Genomic DNA, 21,595 nt, shown 5'->3' with positions numbered 1-21,595 from the left:
AACTGCAGTTTCAATGCAGCTTCAAATTGATTAGCACCATTCCAACATGGTTACGCAATGTGTGAGGTCGGGCTGGTGCAGGACGAGCATTTGTGGTTAAAAAGTATGTACATTTTTATTGTTTTATGAAAATGGACGATTGTTTCTCTAGATAAGACCCTTATTCCTTGGCTAGGATTGTGCCTGCATTTAAAAACTGCAATTTGGACCTTTAACTCGTTGGCCACCCCTGAAGTCCACTACATGGAGAAAAATCCAGGAATGTTTTCCTCAAAAACCTTAATTTCTTTGCAACTGAAGACAGAAAGACATGAACATCTTGAATCAAATGGGGAAAAGTAAATTATCAGATTTTTTTTTATTCTGGAAGTGAACTAAACCTTTAAATGTAAGACAACGTTACAGTTATAATGATTATAGCTATAGTCGATGGCATCTTGATTGTTCTCTCACCTGGCACTATTTTGATTCACTTCCATCAAGAAATCACACAGATTTTCTTTATGACTGCCTGGCAAGCCTGCAATGATAGTGAGGACCACCTACACACACAAACACATTAATCTATTATTATTCATATGCTCTGTTTCCTCCAGCCTGACCTGTCGGCTAGATTATGCACGACTGTGTTACATCAATACAAATGCATTTTACCCTTTTCTTGGATTCAGGTTTGATGTTTTCATGTGCTGTGTCTGAAAACACAGTAGACAAGTGGTCGCTACAGACAGATTCTTCACCCACGCTACTGCTGATGGCAAAATGCTGAAGGAACCTGAGCAGAAAATTTGATAGACGTCAACTTGCATGAGCAAAGCAACAAATTCAATGCAACCAGTAAGATGAGAAGAACATGTGCTGTACAGTCATGGTAAGGTAACCAAAATTATTAGAACTGTAGTTTTTTCACCAGCTAAAAAATGGTTTTAAGTCAGTTATTTCTATCTTTTGCTGTAGTGTGCCAGTAGTAAATATAAGTTTACATTTCCCAACATTCATTTGGCCTTTAATTGTAATAATCCAGTGAGATTTTTGTTTGCACAAGGAGTCTGACAACAGCCAGTGCTCCACAGAGATCTGATCTCATCATGATCCAGTCTGTCTGGAATGACATGAAGAAACAGAACAAACTGAGACCAGAGGAACAGTAGCAACGTCTCCAAGATACTTCAAGAAACCTACCTGCAAAGCTACAGTACTGTTAAAAGTTTTAGGCACTTGTGTAAAAATGCTGTAAAATAAGAATGTTGTCTATTAACTAAATTAAATCAACATTTGGTGTGACCATCATTTGTGTTTAAAGCAGCACCTGCACATAGTTTTTCAGGTAGCTTTGCAGGTAGGTTTCCTGAAGCATCTTGGAGACATTGCCACAGTTCTTCTGGATTTAGTCTGTCTCAGTTTGTTCTGTTTCTTCATGTCCTTCCAGACAGACTGGACGATGATGAGATCAGATCCCTGTGGAGCACTGGCTGTTGTCAGACTCCTTGTGCAAACAAAAATCCTCACTGGATTATTACAATTAATGGCAAAATGAATGTTTGGAAATGCAAACTGATATTTCCTACTGACACACTACAGCTAAGATAGAAATAACTGACTTAAAACCATTTTTAGCTGGTGAAAATACTAGTGTTCTAATAATTTTGGCCACCACTGTATATACAAGACAGTTTGAAATTTGTTAATTTTTCATCACAACAGCACCATTTTCATTTTTCAATAGTTGGCTCAGAATTTTAGAGCCCACTGAAACCAAAACCAAACAAATTGGCATAGTCATACCTAGTCAGGTCAACAACTATAAGAAAGAGACAGATTTATTGCTTGACATTTTGCCACATCATCCCTTAGTTAGAACAGGGTGGAAGTGTGTATGTGTGTTACCTGTCCTGCTCTGGCAGCTGTGGATAAGCAGTCTTCAGAACAGCTCTGTGGCTGTTTGCCACTGGTGTATGTACCTCATGAAGCTTTAACAGCCTAAAGTACCTGGAAGGAAACACGTCATCGGATACATTTACGTGCTACATCATGACACCTCGGGGCTCAAGCACAATAAGATCTTAACAAACCAGGCTGCATGCTGTTGGCTGAGCTGATGCAGAATGAAGTGTTAACTCACATGCTCTTGTGCTCAGGGCTCAGCTGATCGTTGAGGACGTGCTGCACTCTCAGCCCAGAGTCTGACTTACGCCAAGCTGGCAGGACCTGCAAATCATATCACAACTCATTTACAACCAAACACTTAACAGAATACAACAACTGTGCAGGATGACAGAATCCTAAATGTTCTACCTGCATATGTATGTGTGTGTACCTGTGAGTAGAAGCTTTTGTAGCTCTTGGTTCTGGGAAGCAGAGCGATAGCCAGAGAGAAATCAGCACTGTGTAAAGGGAATGGAAGGTGTGGAAGCAGAGAGGCCTGATACTCGATGAACAGCATTGATATATCAGACAGAGAGCCCTGTGAAAACAACATTACATAGATTTAGACAAAGCAAAATGGATGATAGATACAGTATCATTCTAAATTTAAAGTCCAGAATCAACAAGCCTGCATTTATTTGATAAAAATACAGTAAAATTGTAAAATATTTTTACAATTTAAAATAGCTGTTTTCTGTTTTAATAGTTTTTTAATGTATGTTTTTACTGTGATGGCAAAGCTAAATTTTCAGCATCCATTACTCCAGTCTTCAGTGTCATATGATCATTCAGAAATCAATCTAAAATGCTGATTTGGTACTCAAAACAGCATTTATTTAAAACTTAATACATCCTTACTCAATAATAGTATTAATTACTTTGAAAAATAACAATTTTGACCTTAAACATATCGTGAATGAGAGCATTGCTCACCCCATCATACAGTTTAATGGTCTTGATGTGACTCATACAGATTGTAATGGAGCCGTGATGAGGATGCACAAACAGGATACCTTCAGAGAAAAACACCAGCTTCCCTGCAGGACAATAAACACATTAATGTCTATGCACAAAGGCTACTTGAAATCATGACCTTCCAGTCGAGATGAAACCTGACCTTCCTCAGGTGTAGACAGCAGGCTGTTGGAGAACATGTAGGCAGAGTCTCTCACTGTTAGAGGAATACCCAAACACGTACCATCCTCTTCCTGGTTTTTACACACACACACACACACACACACACACCCCCGTATTCAAACAAATAGGAATTAGTACAGCATGAGGGAGGAGCTTCAATAGTTTGTACAAAATACTGCACTGTAAAACTTCACCTTCGGTAGATGCTGAGCCTGTTCAGACATTCGCACTTCAGCCTCATCTACCTATAACACAGAAACCAATGAATAAATTAACTAGCATTCAATAAAAAATATATATATATTATAGTACTGCTAAAATATTATTTTGGCATAATTTATCATGTTGTTAACAAACACTATACCAGCCAGCAGATATGGCGAGGAACTGAGGAGGTGAGCACAGTGTAGCAGCTGTCAGAGGAAAGAGCACCATCTGCAGGAGAAGAGGTGCTTTACAATCTCACATGACCTGTGTTTAACAATACTTAATTAACCTCCAACTGAATAGTCTCACAAAACAGATCCTTACCTCTTTGCTGAATGTAAACGCTGGACTCTAGAAAGGACTCGGAGAAAACTACTGATCCCAGGTTTCCTCCACACTGGAGATCTGGGATATCGTGCACCATCATGGACGCCTGTGGAGGAGTCAGCCATTACAAGCTGCAGTGCAATGAAGAACTGTAGCCGAGATCTGAGGTGGATCGGTTTTATACTCACAGTTTTTACCATAAAGCGACTGTCCTCATCACTGAGGGGAATGATTCTGTGTAAAGGAAGATTGGTTATCTTTTAGGTTATGAAATAGAAAAAGTGGTAAATGTATAATGTGTGAAGGGAATAGCTGTGCTTGTGTATAAAAACTTACGTTCCCTCGTTGTTGACAGCCTGTATGCTAAACACGGCTTTGGATCTGAATTAAACAGGAAAAGTAAAGTCTTAATTCACAAAGCAAGCACAAAATGTGTTCTACAGCAAGACCTAAATATACAGTTGAGGTAAAATGTTTACATACACCTTGGAGAATCTGCAAAATGTTAATTGTTTTAACAAAATTAGTGGGATCATAAAAAATACATGTTATTTTTTTTTATTAAAGACATTTACATATAGTCCACAAGTCCATATAGCCTTGTTTGTTTTGAACAGTTAAAACTGCCCACTCTCTTTTAGAAAATCCAACTGAGGGACTCATATGCAACTATTACAGAAGGTTCAAACGCTCATTGATGCTCCAAAAGGATGCTTTTTGAATTTGAAGATCGGGGTAAATTTAACTAATTTTGTCTTCTGTGAAACATGTAAGTATCTTCTGTAGCTGAAGGGCAGTACTAAATGAAAAAGCATTATATTTAGGCAAAATAAGAAAAATGTACACATCTTTATTCTGTTCAAATGTTTTCACCTCTGGCTCTTAATGAATCGTTTTTTCCTTCTGGAGCAACAGTGAGCACTTGAACCTTCTGTAATAGTTGCACGAGTCCCTCAGTTGTGAAATATCTTACTCAGGTCAGTACTAAATAAAAAATAACATGCATTTTGTATGATCCCTCTTATTTTGATAAAATAATTAACGTTTTGCAGATTCTGCAAGGTGTATGTAAACTTTTGACCTCAACTGTAACTTTACTTTTAATAACCACTGTCTAATAGCCAAGGCCCACAAGAAATCTGCAAGCTCAGAACCCCAGAGAAAGTTATGCAGATTTCCACAGAATTGGAACATCTGTCAGTTCTACACATTATCTACCCCTTCTGTGTTTGTTGAATACATTTGGGATAATTTGATTATACTTCACCTTCTTTTGACAGTGTTTAAATCCATTTCATAGAATTCACCCCTTAATCAGCTAAAAAAAAAAGACAAAAGAAAAAGTCTGCAGATTTCTTCTGGGCCATTTCTTTGTGTGCTGCATACCTGAGAGCTCCTCTGTACTGAATCAACCCAAAGTTGTCCAAGGCCAGCTGAAACGTTTGCTCTGCTACATCCTTTGCCTTGAAAAAAATATGTGTGCATCATTTTCTATATTGATAGCCTGAGCAAAGTTCTTTCTAAGCCCATAATGATGGCACCATATATGTCATACAGTATAAAAGGTCATTCAGTCCAAGAATAATAACTGTAACTATAATCATAACGATAACCACATTAGTGTCCACACCATAGGATGATAACTATGTTTATTTTGTGTTCTGTAAACAAAACTGCCATGCCTGCTTTAAATTAGGAAGGATTTTCATTGGCTGTTAATGTTTTCTCGTTCATCAGCTTGAAAAAAATCTGGAATTCCAGCAATATTTCAGTGATATATTTCCTTTGTGTCATTATCATTATAGTTCTGGTATGGACTCCAGTCTTCTGTTAAGGTGCCATCACATTAACCATTGTTCAGTGAATTCACAAGCTAAATCCAATCAGCTTGATACAAATCCACACACAGACGAATTCACCATGTTGACCAACAGAAAGCAACTTGGTTTTAGTGACTTCTGTGTGAACTGTGCTTCATAATTGCTACAGTACACGTGACTATGGACACTGGACAGTGGCCTCTTTTTGCCCATAAAACGTTGCTAATGTGACCACACCTTGAGGTTTTAAAACTTTATGCTTATAGTTCATCAGAAGTCTATAATATAAAAAAATTAACTTACAATTAAATACTACTTATTCAGCTTGCTTTGTCATTTTTAGTTGCCTTTTTATTTTTATCGTAAACCCTACATTAAAGGGTTGGTTCACCCAAAAATGAAAATGTTGTCATTAATTACTCTCATGTTGTTTCAAACCTGTACCCACTAAACATTAGACGTCTGACGGATGTCTAGATTATGTCAATATTCAAAAACGACGTACAAAAGACGTTGTTTGGACGTGTCTTTCACATCTTTGCGCAGTGGGTAAGACCTTGTTTGTCTTCAGAACACAAATTAAGATATTTTCAGTTTCTGTGCTGTGGTAATAGTACCCTTGCTGTCTATGGAGAGTCAGAGAGCTCTCGGATTTCATCAAAAATAACTTAATTTGTGTTCCGAAGATGAACAAAGGCCTTACGGGTTTAGAATGACATGAGAGTGAGTAATTAATGACAGAATTGTTATTTTTTGGTGAACTATCCCCATTCATGTTGATCACACTTTTATTAAAGAGAGACTCTTTGGTGTAATACTTACCTTGCTAGCACTGGAGTTGATGGAGAAACATTTAATTCCTGCTAGCACAGACTGAACCACAGCTGAGTAGATATGTGAAAGCAACCTGTAACACAACAGGTCTACTTTTAATACCAATCCAATTTTTAAAACACAGTCAGCACCATGAATGGAGTACTTACTGGAGATCTGTGCCCTTCTGCTGGGTGTTGTCATTTCCTGTTGGATTAAAGAAATCAGTGAATTTACGAAAAATGAATTTAAAATAATTTTATTAGAACAACTTCTAAAGATACACTTACCTAAGTATGGGACATGTGTGCTTCCAAAGAAATAGGTTCGAGCACAGGCTAGTGGCCCTTTAGGAGCCACACATTGCAGCAGCTGGGAGAGTGGTAAAAAACACATATTAAGATTGTTTTATGTAGAAAAATACACTAAGACAGTAGAAGATTTCATGTATATTAAGTCGAGGTCTTAGTCACAATGCCACTGTGTGGCGCTCTCACCATGTGTTTGGCAACACCCCCAGCAGGGCCAGTGTTGCGAACCTGGTGGCCTTCAGAAGGGAAGGTGAAACAGTAGTTCTCCAAATCTTCCTTAGTAGAGTGACTCCCAAACAACACAAATGGCTGCCTGCTTTTACTGGCGTACAAACAGTGTCAAATTCATTACATGCCTTAAAAAAAGAGAATTAACTCCTGCAGAATGTCTTTCACAGAAATAAGAGCAACTGCATCATATAAATACCTCTTGTCTGTGATATTGCTGGAAATAAGGCCATGCGAATAATATGTTCTGAAAGGCTAAAAGACAGAGAAAATGAGATTCAGCATCACACAAGAAATCATGTCCAATGCATTATTTTCAGTGACTGTTAAAGCCAACATGAAACCACAATAACAAAAAAAAAATGCAGGAGATGGCTTGATTAATTTGGAACTAATTTTATCCATTAGGACCAATTGTCATTAATTACTCTCACCCAGACTTAAGCAGGTTTCAATTTAAAAGGAGTGTGGTCTCTTTAAAACCTGATGCACATGATGCGGATCTGACACATCCGATTTTCTCCCAACTCTTTACGTCATTTAAGGCTTCGTAAGACCTTCGTTCGTCTTCGGAACACAAATTAACATGGTAGGACCCTTTCTGTCTATGGAGGGTCAGAGAGCTCTCAGATTTCATTAAAAAGATCTTAATTTTTGTTCCAAAGATGAACGAAGGTCTTACAGGTTTGAAATGACATGAAGGTAAGTAATTAATGACAGAATTTTCATTTTTGGGAGAACTATCCCTTTAACTTTTTCCTAGCTCATGCTACCTAGGTGACGTCATCTGAAAGTAAACTATCTTTGGTTTCATTTGGACTTTAAATTCTGGTAGTCATAATATTACAAACAGCACCTCTGCAACTTGGGCCTCTGACAGTTCCTGCATGGAAAGTGCACTCTCAATTTCCATACTGGAGAACAGACAGCTCCACTGTCTTTCGAAAAGCTGAAGATCCTGTGAGAGAGTATCATATCCACTCTTATATAAGAAAGAAATGTGTGCATGGGCATTTGACTAACAATTGCAATATATGCAAGTGATTTACATCATTGAGAAGGCAGTCCAGAGATGCTGGGTCCAATCTGCTGTAGACTTGCCAAAGTCTCTGACTTACATCTGTGAGCTATAAGATGCAAGAAACAAACAGTTTTGGTGAAGGACACAATAACAACAGGTGTGTTCCTTTATCATATTATATAACATAAGATTATTGTAAAATATATTACCCGTAAGTCATGTATAAGTAAAGGTCATAGAGTATAAATACAAAACCTTATATTTCATGGTGAAAAACACTCCGGCCCCAATTCCTTCCAAGGCAAATGCCTGAATGATGGGCCATTTCTCCAACATGAACATGTCAAACTTCTGAACATGGCCTATGGACAATATGAATCAACTGTAAACATGATGGTTAAAAGAACAATGCTTCTGCAATGCCTTCATCAGTGCATCCCATGCTTACCATGTGAACTGTAGGGGATTCCAATGCAACGGCAATCTTGAACCATAGACACAAAACTTGAGATTTTAAATTCTTCTGCTACCTCTTCATCCTCATACTTGGAGATAGAAAATGAAGAGAAAACAACAAAAAAACAGTAATCAGATGAATATGTGACAGTAAATATTTAATATATATCATCCAATAATGAATACTTCATTGTTTTTACAAATTTTCCCTTTTTTTACATTTATATTATCTATTAAATGTTATCTATAGCAAAAACCTGATTCTTAATATAGTGTTGTTACCTAAATGGTCCACAGTTGTTGTTTTTTTTTTTTGTTTGTTTAGTGATAGTTGTTCATGAGTCCCTTGTTTGCCCTGAACAGTTAAACTGGCCACTGTTCTTCAGAAAAATCCTTCAGTTCCCACAAACTCTTTGGTTTTTCAGCATTATTGTGTATTTGAACCCTTTCCAACATTGACTGTATGATTTTCAGATCCATCTTTTCACACTGAAGACAACTGAGGGACTCATATGCACGTATTACAGAAGGTTCAAACGCTCACTGATGCTCCAGAAGGAAAAACCATGTATTAAGAGGCGGGGGGATGAAAACCTTTTTGAATTTAAAGATCAGGGTCAATTTTAATTATTTTGTCTTCTGGGAAGGAACAGAAGGTTCAAATGTTTACTGATGCTCCAGAAGGAAAAACAATGCATTAAGAGCCAGAAGTGTAAACTTTTGAACAGAATGAAGATGTGTACATGTTTCTTATTTTGCCTAAATATCATACTTTTTTCATTTAGTACTGCCCTTCAGAAGCTACAGAAGATATTTACATGTTCCGCAGAAGACAAAATAAGTTAAATTTACCCTGATCTTCAAATTTAAAGTTTTCACCCTCCACCTCTTAATGCATCATGTTTCCTTCTAAAGCATCAGTGAGCGATCGCGATTGAACCCTCTGTAATAGTTGCATTTAAGTCCATCAGTTGTCCTCACTGTGAAAATATGGATCTCAAAATCATACACTGATTGCTGGAAAAGGATTCAAATAACAAAAATGCTGAAAAAACAAATAATTTGCGGGACCTGAAGGAGTTTTCTGAAGAATGGCGGACAGTTTAACTCTTTAGGACAAACAAGGGACTCATGAACAATTATCACTAAACAAAACAAAACAAAAAACACAGCTGTGGATCACTCAGGTAACAACACATTATTAAGAATCAAGTGTATGTAAACTTTTGAACAGGGTCATTTTTATAAATTCACCTATTATTTTCTCTTGTGGACTAAATGTAAACATCTTTTACATGAAATATCTTATTCAGGTCAGTACTAAATAAAAAAATAACATGCATTTTGTATGATCCCTCTTATTTTGGTAAAATAATCAACATTTTGCAGATTCTGCAAGGTGTATGTAAACTTTTGACTTCAACTGTATAGACAAAATTTGTTTATATTACATATAGTCAAAACATCTGCCATCACATAAAAATATTGTATTATTGTATCAGTTTGAATTTTAATATTGATGCATCCCAAGTAGAGATGTAGAGATCATGAAAAGCAGTGCTGTAGATCATTACTTCTGTTTCGGTCAGACAATGAAGCTGCAGATTCCTCCAGTGAGATACATAGGGAAGCAGATACCCATAATTCACTGGGTTGCAGTACAGATGCACACACTCCGCCTTAATAAGGATGATCACATCTAGGAATAAGCAAACATAAAATCAATTATATGTACAACAAATACACTCATTCCAGCCAAGAATAACTGACTGCAGTGAAAGAGCTTTTTAACCCTATTAGTGAATATGAATAGATATGTTATTGTCATACCATCCAGCACTTCTTCTGGAAAGTCCTCTGGGATCTGCTCCATGTCAAAATGGTTGTGTTTATACAAGCCGCAGAAAAGGTAGCTGGCCAGCTCGCTGCAGCCTTCATTGTAGCGGCTGTCAATACCTGAAAAATCAAACACAGCATATTACTTACAGGTGGCTCACTGGAGCAAGTCATCTCCACCTGTCTCTTTGGAGTAAAGATCATATGAGTGAAAGAGCACAGGTGATATTGATTAATTAACTCACCCAGGGAGCAAAGGATGCCATCTGGAGCTGTATTAACATCTTCCCTTAGCAGAGCCTGGACCTGCCGTAAGCGGGAGCAGCTGCAAAAACAACATTGCATTATATTCACTGGACATGGTTTAGGAAATAACAAAGCTATACAATACTGCATAACACGAAACGGGAAGGAGGAACTCCTTAAAGCACTCAATGCGGGGAAACAGTTAAAATTAAAATCCTGTCATTGTAGAGGGTTTGAACTTACGTCACGATTTGGTCAGTTACCATACTGGCAAATACTCAGATGTAAACAACAGCATGGATTACACGGTTAATGTACTACTGAATACGTTGTTCTGCTAATTTATGCTGTCTAAATAACGGAAAAAATGTGTGGAAGCTCTTAAATCATATAGAGAGAAAGGGCGCAATACACAAACTAAAGTTAATAGGTGGTAAAGATACATACAAGCAGTATTAATAAAGATATTAGCTTAATATTTCACCCACCTGACTGGAAATTATAAAAACAAACACAAATGTTGTCAATAGGGACGCACCGAAATGAAAATGCTTAGCCGAAGCCGAACAAATTTACACACTAGGACAAAGGCCGATTACCAAACATTTCCTCCATGTATTTTGCCAATTTTTTTTATAATAAATGTATTAATATAGCTGTTGTAATGACTTGTAATGACACTTTTATTTTATTTTACAGAATAACAGTAAAATCACAATATTAACATTTATGAATGTTGACTGTTATTTTGGCAGAAACCCGCAAGATGACCTCAGTACTACTTTTGGATGACAGCAGCAGATTTATGAATGATTGTCATCATGCAGATTTCCCTAGCGCTTTGGACTTTAAACCCTGGCTAACAAACTCATGCAGCGCTGTCAGAATAAATACAATTTGTGTGTGTATTAGACAACATAAAGTTCTTGCTTGTGTCGTAACTAGTGATTTGTGCTTTTTAAACACCGGTTCACGAAGATTACAAACATTTACAAATGTTTTGTTTCAAATCAGTGGTTTCGAAAGTGTATCAAACTCCTAAAGTCACGTGTATTCTGAAATTGATTCTTCAATACTTGTTTACTGTTCAATACTCAATACTGTTTCGAACATATGATTTTGGGTTAGTAATGTATGTAGGTTCAGTTTTAATTAAATAAATGTTAATACTTATATGCATATAATACAAAAAGTATAATGATAGTTTCTTGTTTTTTAATTGGCCTAGTTTGACTATTAATAGTTTAACTATTTGTAGATTATATTTAATAGCTTATACTTCCATAAAAGTATTTGCAATTGGTTTGTTAAAGGTGTCACTGAGTGGTCACTATAGAGTGTTTTCACGAAGCTTGATCAATCGGACATATTGGCAGCACAGAGCGTAAACAGTGCCAACGAACCAACCGAAACTTGCATATTTCGCTGATTGTTGCTGCTGAAAATAGTCAATTATTTTTTGTTTTGGGCTGTACTAATAGGTCGGACAACATTATAACTCAAGGAAAAGAGTGCAAAAAACTGGAATAAAAGGCATTTGTGGTTGGCCAAACTGAATCAGGATTTCTAGGAAAAAATTCTTGACAACATTTGTGTTTGTTCTTATGAAATATTAGACTAATATCTTAATTAATACTGCTTTTACATATCTTTACCACCTATTAACTTAAATTTGTCAAAATATTTCACCCTTTCCTGCTTACTAGGTCCTCCTCTATATGATTTAGCGGCTTCCACATTTTTTCTGTGTTTTAGACATAAATTAGTAGAACAATGTATTCAGTGTTTCCCCTACCATTATCTTAGGGGGGCGCCCCGCCCCCCCAACGGCACCCCCCGCCCCCCTTGAATGTCAAGTTCATTTTATTTTTGATATAGCGTCAGATCACAATAGAAGTCATTAAGGTTATCTTTCCTATAGAACAGGGCTATACATTGTTCTTTTATTAAACAAACTAAATTGCCTTGTGTTATTTATCTTATTTACACGAAGGCATGTCATTTCTGTCTTTACATGATCGCGTGTTTACAATGTCTCATCTGCGGAAACACAGACGGGATCGCGGACTCCATTCATAAAAACCGAATCTACTATAGCGCGAAATGCCACGTAAATTCGTCGATTTTTGGATTAATAAATCAAAAGTTGGTCTGTTACTTCATTCAAATCGCGATATGGACTAGTGTCTGTGAAAACTGAAATGCAAAAAGACCGTTTCAATATGAATCCTGCATGCTCCGTTTGCCTCTGTATGTATGAATGGTGGAGACGCGCTTTTACTACACGCATATACTGAAGCACACGTGACGCTCCCGCTAATTTTGGGCATTTGCATCTCGCATGAACAGATAAACTCAATATCCAAAGCTGCTGTGAGTGTCACTTTTACCGTTTCATTTGAGAAAACTAGCATCATAACATGCTGTACACACACAGAAACTTCAAGGCAACCTGTCAAAATAAAAGTAACATGTAACAGAACATTAGTCTTGTATTACTTTTGTACAGTATAATGTAGTTGTTTATATATTCCTATTTAAATAATTGACATGAAACAATATATATGATAAAAATAAATATAACAAGATTAACCACTTAATTGTAGAAAAAATACTACAATTATTATTTAAATGTTAAATTATTATTATTTATTGATTTTAACAGTAAACCTCTGTTTGTTTGCCAAAAATTAAAAGGGTTTATTTTTCATTTGATTAAAAATAAATAAATGTTTATACTTTTAATTTGATTATGAGAAAAAATAATACACACAAGAATTAAAAAAAAAAAAAAAGCAAAAGTTGGTAGAGCCCTATTGTTCAAAATGTTAAAATAGAGAGTTTTGGACTTATTTTTCCACTGAATAAGTCTATAATAATGTTTTCGTTATTTCACAAAGTAGGGTAAAGTACCGGGGAAAAAAAAGTAACGTTGGCTACCGGCACCCAACCCCCTAAGCCCCCAACACTGGAAACCTAGGGGAAACACTGGTATTAGTATATTAACTGTACATCCGAGTATGGCCACGCATCTGGGTAACTGAGCAAATTGTGACGTAAGTGCAAACCCTCTAAACCAGTCATTCCCAAAGGCGGGGTCCCAGGAAATATTGTATGGGTCGCCAAGTCGAGCACTATTTTTCAGTGCGCTATATACTCTTGATTAAAATTTATATGTGTAGTTCACCTATTAGCCGCACGAGGGAGCTCGTTTCTTCTTCTGCTTTCTTTTTTTTGTTGTTGTTCTTTAGCTGCGCTCTGCATCGCCTGTTTCATACTCCGTCTGCAGTGCGTATGCGTTGCGTATTTTTTTCCGCACCCATGTTAACGGATTGGAGCGTTCACACTGCACGCAGTTGCAGTCCAGCAGTGCGTCCCAGAAGCAGTGCGTTTGCAGCAGAGCAGCGATCATTTCGGCAGAGTCTATTTTTTGCTGTGCTGCAAGCGCTGCATGTGCTGAATTAAAGTGACAGCACATTGTTCGCTGTAAAAATGAACATGGATTGACACGAAAATGTCCCATAAATGCATATAAATGAAGTCCACTTTTTCACAGTCAACACGTGGCTTTTTGGCTAGGTTTAAAATAAGGAAAAGTGCAGTTTTAAAGAAAAAGGCAACATAATACGTGCACTTGTCCAGGCAGAAAAGTTCTTTAAAGCATTGTTTTTAATAAAGATTTAATGCGAAAGAAAAGCATGAGAGCCGACTGTTTCTGTCTGTGGTAAGTTTTAATTAAAATATTTTTTGATAGCCCAATTTCAATTAGAAAAGGAAGCTATAGCCTCCCTATGTTGTGTTTAAATGTGTTGCAACTTGCTTGAGCAACTTAATATACAAATCTAGAAGTCAAGTGCATTGAATAATATGTTGTTTTTTATTGAGTTTAAACGTGAAAATGTCTGTTACTGTATTAGTGTACTGTGATAAAAGAGGATCACAATGCTGAAAAAGCACTTGTGGATTTGAAATCAAAATAACGGATAAATATTGTGTTTTTGGTAAACAGCATTTTCTGCAAATCTGCATTTTACTTAAATAAAAAAAAAATGTGCTTTGTCAAATATCTGTATCTCTTTTAAATAGTTAAGTGGAAGCATGACCTTAAAAATGGTCACACATATTTTGTTAATGCATAAATTCTCTTCGTGATATATGAACTATATGGGCTTAATGTTTATTGGGTCACAAGGATTTATCGACTTTAAAATGTGGGTCCCCAGAAAAAAAGTTTGGGAAACACTGCTCTAAACTGTTATTATTTGGAAAATCTGAGAGAAGATTCTTTAAAATATTTCCTTTTCTATTCCACAAACAAATCAACAGTGTAGGAGTTTGGACTAACAAAATGAATAATAACAGAATTTTCATATTTGGATGAATTATTCATTTTATATTTTTAAATAAGGTGCTGAGAGTCCAAAGGCCTATTTTCTTAAAAAAAAAAAAAAAAAAAAGGAACAAAGGCCTTTTTTTATCTGTGAATGTTTGTGAGAAACACTGCCCTCCCTTCACCCCAGATCCACCATATTCATCATTGGCCATGATCTCATATAATAGCAATGCTTATGTAGGCTACAGCTGTATAATGTAAGGATCAAGATATTTATTTCAGTACAGTTTATTCAAAACAATTTGTGAAACTAAAAAAGATTGAAAAACAAACATCATTCTGAGTGAAATAAGACATGTCTTGATAATGAATTCAAACCGGTCATACTGAATATACCACTAAATGACCGAATGAAAAAACGATTAATTAGACGTTTTATATCCAAAACAAAGCAAAATCCTTATCTTTAAGATCATATTTAACTAAAACCCAGGCGAACGGATGTTTACAGTCTTCCCATTCTGTCACCATCTTGGAAACGGGAGATCAGAAATCAAGCGAGAATAATGGTTTCACGCTGAGGGGTGGGCGGGGGTGCTAGACAATTAGCTTAACGACAATGAGCTAATTACATTTTTATTGAATAACTGGTTATGTTAGCATCTCATTACACGGAAATCTCTTCTTTTGACAAGATGTCTTGAGATGGAGGAGGCGCGCGTTGGCGCTCGGCCCGCGAGCCTCAGCAACGGTCATTTTGGCTTGAAATAAAAACATCGTGCCTATAATACAACCGGCACGAAAATAAACCACGGAAAATAATAATTACCTTACGGCAGCGGTCATTATAGGAGATTTGTTTTTCCTTATAGCAGCCATGGTCGTTGTTTGGTATTTAGAAAGCGTTTGGAGATCTGTCACTATTTCTATTGCTGCTGCTAGTCTCCATAGTAAGCAAACGATTCACTGTAGGAGAGAACAACAGACTAGAGCGCATAGGAACCGCGCATACCATCTCCTCAAGGAGAGGGGGAGTCGTTATTTTCATCGTTGTACACTACTACAGGATAGACAGTGTTTTATCCCGTAAATGAAAATATCGACATTGTATGTGACGGTTATGTATCAGTTTGTTTCTGAATGTTTCTGAACACATTTATTGCAACATCAAAACAAAAGACGCGTTTGCCTCCTCCTCCTCAGCTGAGGCCAAAGGAAGAAATATGACCAGTCTCTTGCAATCCTCAAGCAACGTTATTCTCGGTTAAATCAATTTTTATGCGAATACACAAAAATAACGTTTCAAGTTTGGACTGGTTCCAGGTCCAGTTCCTAAAACAGATTCACATTTATAATATTAATATGTATATTAATCTCATAAAAAGGAACATCAAAGTTATGTAAATCCAATTTACAACTGTTTTTGTCTGCATATTGTATTAATTTAATCACACATATCTTAATTTTATAGCTCATTTATACTGTGTTTGGGTCATGGTAGCTGCTAATAGAGGGTTTGCATTTATGTCACGATTTAGTCAGTTACTCGAATGCATGGCCATATTGGAGATACTCAGATGTAAACAACAGCATGGATTGCACACTTAATGTACTACTAAATACGTTGTTCTGCTAGTTTATACTGTCTAAACCATAGAAAAATGTGTGAAAGCTGCTAAATCATATAGAGACTTAGTAAGCAGGAAAGGCACACTATTATGACAAAGTAAAGTTAGGCTATAGGTGGAAAAAATACATACAAGCAGTACTACTTAAGATATCAGCCTATTATTTTACCTGCCTGACCAGAAATGGTAAGAGCAAACGCAAATGTTGTCAAGATTCTTGCCCTGGGGTCCGTTCTTCGTACCTCGCTTACTACATCCAAGATCAAATGACACATCCAAGATCAAATCATCGCGCTAACTATGAGCTCGCTATTCCGGTTCTCCGAACGCACCTGTTGTTGATGATTAGTATAGCTGGATGAAGTTATTTGAGATCACTGAGTGGCTTAAAAGGGGCTACGTATCAATGGTAGAAACATTGATCGCGAACTCTTTGATTGGTCGGCGAACATGACGAAGGAGCGAGCTCAGTATTTTTCTGCAGCAGAGCAAGAACTCTTGATTGAGGGATTTCAGGAGTTTCAGAGTTTAATTAAAACGCAAGGGAAAACTGCAAAGGCTGGAAAAGCAAGGAGAGAGGGCTGGCAAAAAGTAGTGAACAAATTAAATTAGTTAATGCTGCCCATGTTACATGTTTTTTCCTTGATATGTTATTTATATTTTTATTTTTTTATACACTACCGTTCAAAAGTTTGGGGTCAGTAAGACTTGTATTAAAGAAGTCTCTTATGCTCATCAAGGCTGCATTTATTTGATTAAAAATACAGAAAAAAACAGTAATATTGCAAAATGTTTTTACAATATAAAATAATGTTTTTATATATATATATATATATATTTTTTTTTTTTTTTTTTTTTTTTTTAACATACTCCCAGGATAAACCCCAGGATTCTTTCATGAATAACAAGTTTAAAAAGTACAGTGTTTATTCAATATTTATATATATATATATATATATATATATATATATATATAACAATGTAAATTATTTATTATTAACTTTTAATAAATTTTTAATTATTAACTTAATACATCCTTGGTGAATAAAATTATTAATTTACTTTACTTATAATACTTTTCTTTTCCCACGTGAGTCAGTCCGCGTCAGTCGTGCACTTTAACCAATCAGATGTGACCTCGCCATTTCAACCAATCATAACCCGCCAGGAGCGCAGCCTGAATCCTGTTTACATGAAATAAACCTGCTCCAGAGTAGGTTTAAGCCTATGGTTTAAGCTTGCGCACCTGTTGCTATGACAGCAAGTCCCGGATGAGCTTCGAAGAACCGAGCGATCCAAGATCACGCAAAATCGTCAACAATCAAATCCAGCTAAAATCAGCTAACTTAGTTAGCGAGGTACGAAGAACGGACCCCTGGAAATCCTGGTTTAGTTTGGCCAAACACATTTTGTTCCTCAGACTTTTGGCAGTCTATAGTACTCCAAATGTTTTCCTGGTCCGATCGATTAGTACAGCCTAAAACATGACAATAACTGATTATTTTCAGCAGCAATAATCAGCAAAATATGCAAGTTCAGTTCATTGCAGTGGCATTGTTTATGTTCAGTCCCGTCAATATGGCCAATTTATGACGTGGCGTAAAAACACTCTAAAGCTAAAATGGTCGTTATCTGGTCAAGGCTGGTCATTTGCGGTTTACCAGCCACTATGTTTCAAAAACAAGATTAACCAGCTAGGTTTTTGCTGGTCAAACAACTAACCACAGTCCATTAAACCCCTGAGCAGAAATACGTTTTAGCACATGCAGTTCTTTGGGGGGGAAAAACACTGCTATTCATTCTACCGTTTTCTATTTTTTCTATTTGTAATGTATTTATTTTCATTTGCTTCAATTTGTAATGTTTGTGTTGCGTGCTGATTGATTAGTTTGAAACAGGCTATACTGTTACACATTCCTTTAGTGTAGGGGATTCTTGTCTTTTTTTCCTAATCTGTCCTGTGAGAAAGTTTTAGAAATGTCTTGAAACTTTATTATTATTCAAAACACACATTCTGGAGCTGGGAGATGAAGAACCACTAACCACTTTTGCAACATACCAAAGTAGAATTATCAAGCCTACTCATTTGTGTAAGTCTGAGACCAGCAAAAATAGAAAAACAGGAACTCCGGTAGATGGCTTTGTGTGTGATAACACGAAGATAAAGACCTGGCAGGCAGTTTGTTGAACTTCCTTTAAACACACACGAAACCCCTGCCAAAGACTAAAACAAAGACACACTTGGACAAACACAAGCTTCTAGGCCAAATTATATTATCAAGTTTATTGTTTTAGTACCTTTAATTGCAAGCACAGGCACACTGAAATAAATCTTCCTTGAGACGTGTATCAGGAACATAAAGGAAATGCCCTAGTTAGATGGTTGGGTTAAGTCACTGAACAGACTCAAGTAGCCTACACCTTTGCCCCTGCCATGATTGACTAGAAAGAAAACGTCTTTCCTGAGCTCCTCCACAGAATTTTACTTGACTACTGTTTTAGAAAACAGGAACACAGCCTATGGACAACATTCCAGCACTGGACCCTGAGGAATTGACTTCCTTTTATGAAGTCTGCTCCTCTTTTCTGTTTGCTATCTGATTTAAAATGTTACCAGCTAAAAATTATGACTAGCTAACACAGTTAACCAACATCAAATGCCAACCATGGCCACAGCTGTGCATGTTCAAGACCTCTTAATTGCTGAAGCAATTGCTTCCCTCAACTGACTCACAAATCCTATTCTTTGTGAAAAACAAGACGTACAATTAAAAAAAAATTAAACATTTGAATGACCAAGGTTTTCTGTTGCAAATATACAGTGTGCCTTTTGGAATGCCTCCTAGTTTTTGTATATTGTGTTACACTGTCAAAATAAAATCATAAAATTCACAGTAAAAAAACGGCAGCTGTGGTTGCCCGAATTTTACCATAAAAAATATGGTAGCAACCTTTTAGGTTTTACAGTTTTACCGTAATTTCATTAACTGATATAATGTTAATATACCAACCTATTGAAGTACTGAAATCTGTTTTGTATCTTTGTAATACATTGATAACCACCAATTGCAGGTGGTCACAAACAGCTTTTAAGTATTAACATATATAGAAGGTGCACAGTGTCATTCACACAAACAATAAAGACCATCATGGTAACACACATGAAACTGAAATAATGCAATAAACATTCATTAAACAACATTAGGTGTAACATACAACCCTAATGTACAAAACTGATAAGAAAAAACTAAAAAGAAACACATTAAATTTGAAATGTAACAGGGAATTCTGGGAATGTGGGATTCTGGGAATTGAGCAGTTTGATTACACCATTACTGATTTTAACATTTATACCATATGTACATCGACTTGACATACAGTAGTCACCACTAATAAGCTACTAAATATATTGTAGTAGCCTACATTTTGTACAGCTGCTTTGCAACGATTTGTATCGTGAAAAACACTATACAAAAAAATGAAAATAAAAATAAATGTCAATTTACGGTTATTTACTGTAAATTATAAGTATCTTTTCACTTTCAAAAACGGTATACTATTGTAAAATTGCATGTAAGTTTTTCACCGTATATAGTAGGGGAATTTACTGTTAACCATTTAACAGGTTTTTACTGTAGCATTTGTACAGTCCTTTACCGTTAAATTCACGGTCTTTTACAGTGAAAAGAGGGATTGCACTTATGTCACATTTGGTCAGTTACCTGGATGCGTGGCCATATTGGAGATACTTGGATGTAAACAACAGCATTGATTGCACAGATAATGCACTGCTAAAAAAGTTATTCTGGTAATTTATGCTATACACCATGTAAAAAAACCTGCTCAATATAGAGAAGGACTTTGTACTTTGTGCAATATTTTGACAAACTAAAGTTAATAGGTGGTTAAGATACATACATGCAGTAATAATTAAGATATTAGTCTAATTCTTGCCCTGGAAATCCTGGTTCAGTTCGGCCAACCCAAATGCCTTTTGTTCACTCTTCTCCTCGATTTGTTATAGCTTTTAGCAGTCTATAGTACTCCAAATGTCTGACCTATTAGTATAGCCCAAAACATGACAATAATTGACCATTTTCAGCAGTAATAATTTACAAAATTAGAGAGTTATGTTTGGTTAAGTACACCTGGCTAGTACCAGGTTGGACCCCATTTTTGCCATTAAGAACTGCTTTAATTCTTCATAGTGTAGATTGAATAAGGTGTTAGAAATGTTCCTCAGAGATTTTGGTCCATACTGACATGATAACATCACGCAGTCGTCTGCACATCCATCATGTAAATCTCCCATTCCATCACATCCCAAAGGTGCTCTATTGGATTGAGATCTGGTGACAATGCCCTTACAATGTGGTCATAATGGGATGGACACGAACAGCAACAATACTCAGGTAGGCTGTGGCATTTAAACAGTCCTCAGTTGCTACTAATTGGGCCCAAAAGGGTGCCAAGAAAAGAAAGGCATGTGCAACATAATTGTGTAAGAACCTGTACTGTTCATTTCTGTTCACTTCAGATAAACACGATTCTTGTTGTGGGCCCATTACCAGAGGACTGGACACACTTTATCTCCGCTCTGGCTTGGAGAAGGGTAGACAAGAACCAGAGCCAGCAGGAGGAGTATGATGTATGTTACAAAATGAGGTAAATGTATCAGACTGCCAAGAGTCTGCTTATCCCAAAAGAAATCCATGAAAGAGTAATCTTCTTCTGAAGCATTGAGTTTTTCGGTTTAATGTTTAATAAAAGAAATTATGGAGCTTTGGAGAGCAGGCAGTAATATCCCCTGCCATCCTGTCAACAAAAGCTGGTTATCAAGAATTTATCAAGCAGTCTTCCTGAAATAGAAAAACTGGAGCATGCTGGGTGGACATTTGGTCAAGAGATTACAGAGAATGTTATCCTTTTCCTCCATTGTAACCACAATAGAAATCAATTGTAAAGAATATATATTTGGCCAACAGTTATAACGGGCCTGCTAGAAATCGTTTACAGGTGTCTGAACAGATATTGCAAACAAAACAATGGAAATTTTCTAAACACTGTAAATTATAACCAGGTCCAGGAGTTATTGGCATGCAAATGCTTGCAGTCTCATAAAGTATGGGTGTTTTGCAACACCTAAAACTGAAAAATGCTCTCCTTAAAAGACCCGACATGGGCTGTTTAAGATAGCTGATATTGCAACATAGATGGGTGTTGAGTGGTCTGTTTAACGTACTAATTTGTTGAGAGATTCCGTTAGATACTGGCATATCATATGTAAACAATAGATAGATTTCATA

General features: G+C 36.4%; 1 protein-coding gene across 1 annotated transcript in view; it reads right to left on the bottom strand.

Moving 5' to 3' along the window:
• The window catches only part of dnaaf9 (dynein axonemal assembly factor 9), a 30,094-nt gene extending 14,491 nt beyond the window's left edge, over window positions 1–15,603 (bottom strand). Inside the window, exons 1-26 of the mRNA XM_073834122.1 lie at window positions 15,491–15,603; window positions 10,328–10,407; window positions 10,077–10,202; window positions 9,821–9,945; window positions 8,239–8,335; window positions 8,046–8,152; window positions 7,819–7,896; window positions 7,626–7,727; window positions 6,969–7,024; window positions 6,728–6,863; window positions 6,521–6,602; window positions 6,401–6,437; window positions 6,240–6,324; window positions 4,984–5,060; window positions 3,934–3,978; window positions 3,786–3,831; window positions 3,595–3,703; window positions 3,428–3,498; window positions 3,258–3,308; window positions 3,044–3,134; window positions 2,860–2,963; window positions 2,318–2,464; window positions 2,123–2,208; window positions 1,888–1,989; window positions 655–775; window positions 454–542 (exon numbers count right to left, since the gene is read on the bottom strand). Of these exons, the coding sequence (XP_073690223.1) occupies window positions 454–542; window positions 655–775; window positions 1,888–1,989; window positions 2,123–2,208; window positions 2,318–2,464; window positions 2,860–2,963; window positions 3,044–3,134; window positions 3,258–3,308; window positions 3,428–3,498; window positions 3,595–3,703; window positions 3,786–3,831; window positions 3,934–3,978; window positions 4,984–5,060; window positions 6,240–6,324; window positions 6,401–6,437; window positions 6,521–6,602; window positions 6,728–6,863; window positions 6,969–7,024; window positions 7,626–7,727; window positions 7,819–7,896; window positions 8,046–8,152; window positions 8,239–8,335; window positions 9,821–9,945; window positions 10,077–10,202; window positions 10,328–10,407; window positions 15,491–15,540 (2,300 nt within the window). The 5' untranslated portion in view covers window positions 15,541–15,603. The remainder of the gene's footprint in view (window positions 1–453; window positions 543–654; window positions 776–1,887; window positions 1,990–2,122; window positions 2,209–2,317; window positions 2,465–2,859; window positions 2,964–3,043; window positions 3,135–3,257; window positions 3,309–3,427; window positions 3,499–3,594; window positions 3,704–3,785; window positions 3,832–3,933; window positions 3,979–4,983; window positions 5,061–6,239; window positions 6,325–6,400; window positions 6,438–6,520; window positions 6,603–6,727; window positions 6,864–6,968; window positions 7,025–7,625; window positions 7,728–7,818; window positions 7,897–8,045; window positions 8,153–8,238; window positions 8,336–9,820; window positions 9,946–10,076; window positions 10,203–10,327; window positions 10,408–15,490) is intronic.
• Window positions 15,604–21,595: the final 5,992 nt, after the last annotated feature.

This window comes from Garra rufa, chromosome 2 (assembly GCF_049309525.1).
Source record: "Garra rufa chromosome 2, GarRuf1.0, whole genome shotgun sequence".
Classification (NCBI taxonomy): Eukaryota; Metazoa; Chordata; class Actinopteri; order Cypriniformes; family Cyprinidae; genus Garra; species Garra rufa.
This window is presented reverse-complemented; position numbering and strand designations above follow the sequence as displayed.